General features: G+C 41.3%; 1 protein-coding gene across 1 annotated transcript; it reads left to right on the top strand.

Moving 5' to 3' along the window:
* Nucleotides 1-476: 476 nt before the first annotated feature.
* Nucleotides 477-7,772, top strand: ANAPC7 (anaphase promoting complex subunit 7; the record flags this gene model as incomplete). Its single annotated transcript, XM_009877048.1, has 10 exons — nt 477-663; nt 1,051-1,170; nt 2,957-3,068; nt 3,318-3,471; nt 3,572-3,714; nt 3,977-4,094; nt 4,536-4,732; nt 5,825-6,049; nt 6,474-6,624; nt 7,470-7,772. Coding segments are annotated over 10 exons (1,597 nt in total), but the record flags the coding sequence as incomplete, so codon positions are not given.
* Between the last annotated feature and the right edge of the window lie 275 nt (nt 7,773-8,047).

Below are 8,047 nucleotides of genomic sequence, written 5' to 3'. Positions count from 1 at the left end.
AGCCAAAAGCCCTTTCTGAAAACCCAACTCTTTGACACACCTGCAGACACACAGGAAGCGTTAAGAAGTACAGGAAGCTGTGGGTGAGGAGCAGGATGGCCGCACAAGTTGCTGGGTTGCCCTGTAAGCTTGAGTCCATTCAAACAAAATGTGCTTTAACGGTGACGACTTGGGATTTGTTATGGGGAGGATGGGGCTGCTCCGGTCAAGCAGCTGCACCTGAGCTGTTGTCACTGATAAGGTGTCAGGAATGGCTATTAGGTTTGTTTGCATAGAGATAAAACAAATTGGCATGATAGTACCTTTGTGAGGAGATTGTACCTGTCACCTGAGGAGGGTCCTCCAGGTGCAGTAAAGGAACAGCAACAGCTGGAAGATGAGCCAGACAAACCAAAGCTCAAAATCCTTTGGGTATGTAAGGTTTTGGCTCTTAGGCAGTCAGCTGATCTCAGCCTTTCTGTTTGCTTTTCTCCTAGGGAGCTGTTTTCACCGTCTCAGAAATACCAGCTCCTTGTATATCATGCAGACTCTCTCTTCCATGATAAAGAATATAGAAATGCTGTAAGTAAGTACACAATGGCCTTGCAGCAGAAAAAAGCATTAAGTAAAACTTCAAAAGTCAGACCTTCTACTGGGAATGCTGCATCAGCTCCCCAGAGCCAGGTATTTATTTAAAGATTGCCTAATACTCTGCATAAAATGATCATGTTCTCCCTTACGGTTAGTGTTGCTGACTCAATATTTTAGCATTAGATTGTGGATTCACCATGTTAAATAAAGTTCACTTTTAAGGCTAATTCGTTTTGAAAATACCAGTGTGGTGTTTTCTAATGCAAAACTTAATATGGTCTCAAACATGATGGGGTTTTTATGTGGAGTTCAGGCTTTTCATTTGAAGACAATACAAGCCAGCAGTAGGTCACATTGTTAACTTTCTTCCACTAGATTTTTTTAACACAGCGTAAACATTTAATAAGGAAACCTTATTCCCTTTCTTTTTTTACCTGACTAAACCAGCATTGTCCTTAAATCCTTCTTGTTTTATTTCAGTGTTTACCTTCAGAAATTGAAGTCAAATATAAGATGGCTGAATGCTATACGATGCTGAAGCAAGATAAAGATGCCATTGCTATTCTCGATGGGATTCCTTCCAGACAGCGGACCCCAAAGGTTAGCTCTGGCAGACGTTTGTCACGGGTCCTTGGTCAGGGAATCTGGAATCGGTAGCTCGTCAAAAACGAGCATAGCTTGTAGGTATAGCGGTAATGCATCTTGGTATTTGCTTTTGTATTGGTTCAGCATTGTTTCGAAGCACTTCCTAACATTCAAATGACCTTATTTGGCCTCTTTTCTTTAAGATCAGACAAATTTCATATTCCCTTTGTTAGAAAGAATGAAAAGACAGTGAAAAGAGTTAAACGTTTCTGTGCATCTTTATTAATTTGTGTGAATTACTCGCTTAACTCTAGTGCTGTGTGCAGAAGGTGCAGAATTTTACTTGGGTAAAAGGGAGTAGAAACACTTTTTTTTTTTATTCTAAAAGTTTGTGAAGTATTTGTATATAAGCCTTGAAATCTGTATCATCCATTCGATGGCTCTTTTTGTTATGTTACTGTAAATAGCTTTCACGGAGCCAAGAGTAATGTTCGGTCTCAACAAAAGCATCTACCAGGAGAAAAATTTCAGTGATTGCAAACAGCTGCGTTACTGCAAGTCGGTAAGCGATTGCCAGCTACCTGACTGGGTAATTTCCTGCAGTTCTGAATCAAAGAGGTGACTGTGAGAGCCAAAGCAGTTGTTTAATTTAATGTTCCTTGCCTGGCTGTAACCACAAAGTAGAGTCCCAGTTTCTAAGAAAGAGCCTTGTGACGCTGGGCAGGATGGGCACGCTGTCACCTCATGGAGCTGAAGGGGACACTTGTAGCCTAGTTGTCTCATGAGGTTGACTGTTCTGTTCTGTGGTGTTTCCACTATTAGCTGATCGGAATAACTTGTTAAATCGCGATTGCTCAAACAGAGCAAGTGTTTTAATACGATCTTGAACCAAGAGTGCGTATGGAATGGCACTCGGTGTCTCCCTGTGTAGTTTGAGCAATGCAAGAGCCGCGAAAGGCTGAAGACTGTGGCAAGTAGGAGGAATGCCAGTGCTCCATCTATCAAAATCTTTTCAACCGTGTTAATAACAGTTTAGATAATGTTAAATATTTAGATCCCATTGTGGTCTGCCGTGCCAGATACGTTGAGTCTTCGCTTGGTGGCTCTGTCACGTCTTGAGTACTTAGAAGCTTCAGGCATCCGATCGATCGGCTGTGTTTCATGTTAGCAGTGTTCCTGTGTTGTGCTATGGGTGTCTTGTGGCTTAACATCCAAGTGTGCTGCTGAAAGATTGACTTAGGGAACGGCTAAAGAAGAAAAGAGGGAGAAAAGCAAATTTTTTACCCATACACTCTAGTAAAACAAAGTATTATAGCAGAAAGCAGCTACTCATGTTGTGTAGCGTTCAGATAATTTCCGTTCTACCAATTGTGACTTCATTCAGGAGCTAAATGGAAATTTTCTCTGCCTTCTTAAGCTAATTCTCTCAAAGACTTCCATGTGGAGAGATCACCTGAAAGAAGGTGAATGTAATGGATTGATACACAGCTCCTTCTTGGCATTGCGTATAAACGTTTGCCCATCTTTTGACTCTATATGCAAAACACTGAGATTTCGGGATGCACTGTGCAGATACAAAGTCATGTGACTTTTATCTTTGGGCTCAGAAAGAAGCAACAATTTTAATTATGTACTCTGTGATACGTTACAGTGTTCTCAGAAAAAGATCAGGTAATTTCATCTTCAGGCACATCTGCCTCCCTCCCTCCTGTTGTGGGCAGGAGACAAAGTTGTGACCTTTTCTTAGTGAGGCTTTCTCCTTTCTCAGACTTGACCCTACCAACATTTCTATTGCTCGTAGATCAACATGATGTTGGCAAACCTGTACAAGAAAGCAGGTCAGGAACGCTCATCTGTTACGAGCTACAAGGAAGTACTGAGGCAGTGCCCTTTAGCACTTGATGCCATACTCGGTAGGTGTCTGCACGCGGTTGGCATTTTGGTATTAAACGGTGTTGTAATTTGAATTATGCTTAGGACTGTGTAACTGCCTTGCATTTGCATGCTGTACGGAACGCTGGCATTACAAAATGATAAAAAGCATCATGGTAAGCTGCTTGTTTCTACTTGTCAGGGGATGGAGCTTCTGATCTAAAGACAATTAATTTGTATTTAAAGCAGTTTGTGGTGGCTGAAATTGATGTCCGTACCCTTCCCAATAGGCTTGCTCTCGCTCTCGGTGAAAGGTGCGGAGGTGGCCTCTATGACGATCAACATAATCCAGAGTATCCCGAACTTGGATTGGCTTTCTGTGTGGATCAAGGCTTATGCTTTTGTGCACACTGGAGATAACACAAGAGCAATAAATACCATTTGGTAAGAGTTCAGAAGCGTGATGGAATCAAATAATACGTTAATATTTATATATCATTTAAATGGCATCATATAAATAACAGGCCCTTTTTTTCTCTGGAAGCTCTTTAGAGAAGAAGTCATTGCTGAGGGATAATGTCGACTTACTGGGGAGCTTAGCAGACCTGTATTTCAGAGCTGGAGATAATAAAAACTCTATTCTAAAATTTGAACAAGCACAAATGCTAGATCCCTACCTAATAAAAGGTGAGTAAATCCTAAAAGAAAGTTTACCTGGTGTAGCAGTCTGCTGAGTAACAGAATAGCAGCTACAGGCAGTCAGGGACACAGTGGGATGTTGTGTGGTGCCTGGCTTTCGATCCAGAATTTGCATACAGAAGCTGTGTCTTGAGCAGTTACTGGTTGTTGCACAGCTTAGGGGAGGTGTTTGTGGGTTCGTTTCTGCTTTTTCTTGTTGTGGGTGAACTTTCTGTTTCTTGGTGATTGATCTTAAGACGTTTCTCTGCAGGGATGGATGTGTATGGTTATTTATTGGCACGTGAAGGCCGACTAGAGGACGTGGAGAACTTGGGCTGCCGTCTCTTCAATATTTCTGATCAACATGCAGAACCCTGGGTGGTATCTGGGTAAGTTGTTTTTTTCCCTTTTGTACCTCCACTCTTGATTTGCTGTGTGCTGTGATTTACAGCTGATAGAGCGGATCCACCATTTTTGCTCAGCAAGTGCTTTTCTACCCTATCTATTCTGTTCTGGGGATAACTTCAATTAGCTATCTATAAATATCAATTTTGGTTGTGTTCTCTGTACTTAAACCTGTTGGAGTTACTGTATCCATGCACTAAGAATGACATGTTAAATAGCTGTAACAATATTCATACGTCTTGCTTTTTAATTCCTTAAGAGTTGTTTGGGTTTTTTTCCTAAATGCATATTTTTAACTTCAAATACACGAAGTTTGACAGTTGCCTGTAGCTTCTTTTTTTTTTTTTTCCTTTCTGCTTTTAAACCTCCCTGAATGTGCACTCCCCAGGCATCACACATATACAGTCCCTCTTGTCTTTCTGTAGGTGTCATAGTTTCTACAGTAAACGATACTCTCGTGCCTTATACTTGGGAGCCAAAGCCATCCAGCTTAACAGTAACAGCGTTCAAGCTCTGCTGCTGAAGGGAGCTGCTCTGAGGAACATGGGCCGAGTGCAGGAAGCGATTATACATTTTCGTGAAGCAATCCGTCTCGCGCCCTGCAGGCTGGACTGCTACGAAGGTGAGCGAAGTGAAGGCCCTTGCACGCGCAGCACCGCTTTGGTGCCGCAGTTGGTGTCGTGCTGGTGATTGGGCAGGAGTTCTTTTCTGCTGCTGACTTTCTAGTAAATAAATTCTTACTACCTGAAAATCTATAAAGCTCTGGTAGAAGGAGTCAGATGAGAGATACTAGAGAGTACATGTATTTATAAGAATGATTTTCAGAAAGGGCTCTTGGTGTGTGTTTTTTTAGTTCGTTTAATTGATCTGGATGTAGACTGTGGTGTTTTGAGCAGATCAATTTTGGATGATGGTGCTAACTGTTCTAGTTGATTGGTTCTAGTGAGCGCTCTGTTTTGTCCTGTCAGTTTAACTCTTGTTGATCTCAACAGCAGCTTCAAGTAAAAAAAGTGAGTTGTGAAGAGTCTGGGTGAAGGATTAATATCTCAGTACAGGAATTGGATAGAAATCTTAGATTAAGTGTACTTAGTCTTAGAGGTGGGGGTTTTTGTTCTTACTTTTTTAGTACCTGCCCATAAATACAAGTGAAGAAGTGAATTATCTGTAGAATGGTTATGTTAAAATGTAGGCTTATGAAAATATCCAGAAGAATTGTATGAGAGGTGCTAAAGCTTGCACCAGTTTGTAATACCGATTACAGTACGATGCCTTCTAGGGTCTGTTTTCTTAGATTTTCTTGTTAAATTTTTTTGGTCGTACTTGTCTGTCTTCTGTGCAATTATCAGTTAAGTAAAACTGAGCTGATTATGCCGTTACACTCAGCAGTGAAATTTTGGCTTGTGTTTTACTTTTTCATCCCTTCCAAATGGAGAGTGCTAATCTGATTCTCTGGGCTCCTCCAGTTCCGTATCTTGTGCTCTCTGGCAGGCACACCGCTGTGGATTCCCTACTCAAGTGAAATGCATTCGTTTAGGAATACCGTAATGTGGGTTTGTGTCTGCTTGAATAGTTTTGTTTCCCTTGCAGTTAAGGAAGAAACATGTCATCTGCCACAACTTCGTCTTTTGTCCGCTACGCTACTAAGTGCAAATAATTGAGGAGTGTCTGTAGTGTGAACTCAACCCCCAAAATGTTTTCCTTTTTCTGTCATCAGGTCTCATTGAATGTTACCTGGCATCCAACAGTATCCGTGAAGCTATGGTTATGGCGAATAACGTGTATAAAACTCTGGGAGCAAACGCGCAGACACTCACTCTGTTAGCAACGGTCTGTCTCGAAGACCCAGTCACACAGGAGAAAGCAAAAACGTTACTGGACAAAGCGCTGACGCAAAGACCCGATTACATTAAAGCTGTGGTAAAGAAAGCAGAACTTCTTAGTAAGTTCCTTTTTTGTTCCCCATGTCAGCTTGTTTGAAGCGTACTGTTTTACGTGGAAGAGAGTTCTGCAGCCTCATTGATGTGAATGATGTAACAGCTCAGGGATTTATCAGTTCTACCCTGAAGGAAAAAATCCCAGGAATTAATTGCATCTAGCAGTCAGTATTACACCAGCACTTAGAACAATCACAAGCAAGACATTTTGATTATGAAGTGTATGTAACTGTGTGTGCAGCAGTTGTTGCAACAAAAAGCCGTTGATTAGAGTTAAATCTTGGGAAAAGTATCTCAGTGCTGTCCCCGGTGCTGACAGTTCTGAATGAGGAAATTGTCTTGTGTTGCGATGGCTCCTTGTGTACGCTCTGAGCTTGTTACAGATTTCCCTAAGCCGTTAATTAAAACGGTAGTTTTGCGTATAAACAGGTCGAGAACAGAAGTACGAAGATGGAATTGCTTTGCTGAGGAACGCACTAGCTAACCAGAGCGACTGCGTTCTGCACCGAATCCTGGGAGACTTTCTGGTGGCTGTCAATGAGTATCAGGAAGCGATGGACCAGTACAGTATCGCCCTGAGGTAAAGCAGAGATGTGGAGGTAGAAGAACCAGTAATCAGCTTGGCCAAGTGAAAAGTTGAGCTGCTGATTGGTTAGGAGGTGTGTCAGAGGTAGCTTGATAGCATTCTCCCTTAAAACAGAACCATACAAAGGACGGCCTGGCAATGAATGAGTTGGTCGTAAGGCTTTGAATCGAGAAGCTCAAAGTTTTAGAGACTGCAGTAACACTGAACGTGTCACTAGTCCTGCCATTCCCTGACTAATGAAAGGATTAAGGTGTGGATTTATTTGTAGTTATTAATTATTATATAGATCCATTCCCGTGGACCAGTAGGTGCTATATAAAAATGAGCTCTTAAGTACATTTAAATAGGGTCGTTCAATTTAACATAACCTAAATGTTATTTTAGGGTGTTGCTGTGTTAAATATTGCCGTGTTTTGATTTCAACAAGTTAAATTGACCTTAAATCTAGCACCTTACGTCCATTATAAACTTACACAGCTTAAACGGGTCAGCTGGTTTTTGCTGGCATATAATACATGTAGTCATGGTCATTTAAGTATTCATTGCTTTCATGTTTGTCTGGAAGAGCTGACGAAGTTTTCTGTAAGAGCGTGATTTTTAAATAAGCACGTTGTCGGGAATCAAAATTGTTTTATTTAAAGATTTAATACTTGGGGTTACAGTCAGCCTGAGGTGAAGTTGTGTCATCTGCTAAATTGAATGTCTTGATGATGTCGAACAGGAAATGCAGACAACAGGATGAGATTTAAGTGTTTGGGTCTTTTTTTTTAACAGTAAAGTCACAAATAGAGGAGGGGAAAAAAAAGTTTTAGGCAAATGCTTTCTTTTTCTTTCCTCAGTTTGGATCCGAATGACCAGAAGTCGCTAGAAGGAATGCAAAAAATGGAAAAAGAGGAAAGTCCAACGGATGCAACACAGGAAGAAGACGTGGATGACATGGAGGGGAGTGGAGAAGAGGGGGACCTGGAAGGCAGCGACAGCGAAGCGGCGCAGTGGGCAGATCAGGAGCAGTGGTTTGGAATGCAGTGACCGCCCCTCCCCTGCCACCCTGAATATTCCACTAGGGCCATGCTTTGAACAGCATATAAACTATGGTTTTTGCAGTAATGGAGGACCTTTTTTTTAATTTTTTTTTTAAATAGACTCTGAAACCATTTACTAGTTCTATGCATCTCAATACCGTGAAAATCTTGATGCTTCTTATTTATTTATTGTGAGAGACTAAGTGCATTGGAGGTTATTTGCAACTTTCTTTTAAAAAACCCCCAACTGTTAATACTAAAAGCATTAGAATTGGGAGTGTGTCATGAGCCTGTTGTTTATGACAAAAACGAAGTCTAAACTCTGTCCAAGGCTAAGTGTGTTTGATCAATTTGTAAATACAGTCGTTTGTACTCCTTTGTGGAAAAGTCCTTCC

This window comes from Apaloderma vittatum, unplaced genomic scaffold (genome assembly GCF_000703405.1).
Source record: "Apaloderma vittatum isolate BGI_N311 unplaced genomic scaffold, ASM70340v1 Scaffold45039, whole genome shotgun sequence".
Taxonomy (NCBI): Eukaryota; Metazoa; Chordata; class Aves; order Trogoniformes; family Trogonidae; genus Apaloderma; species Apaloderma vittatum.
This window is presented reverse-complemented; position numbering and strand designations above follow the sequence as displayed.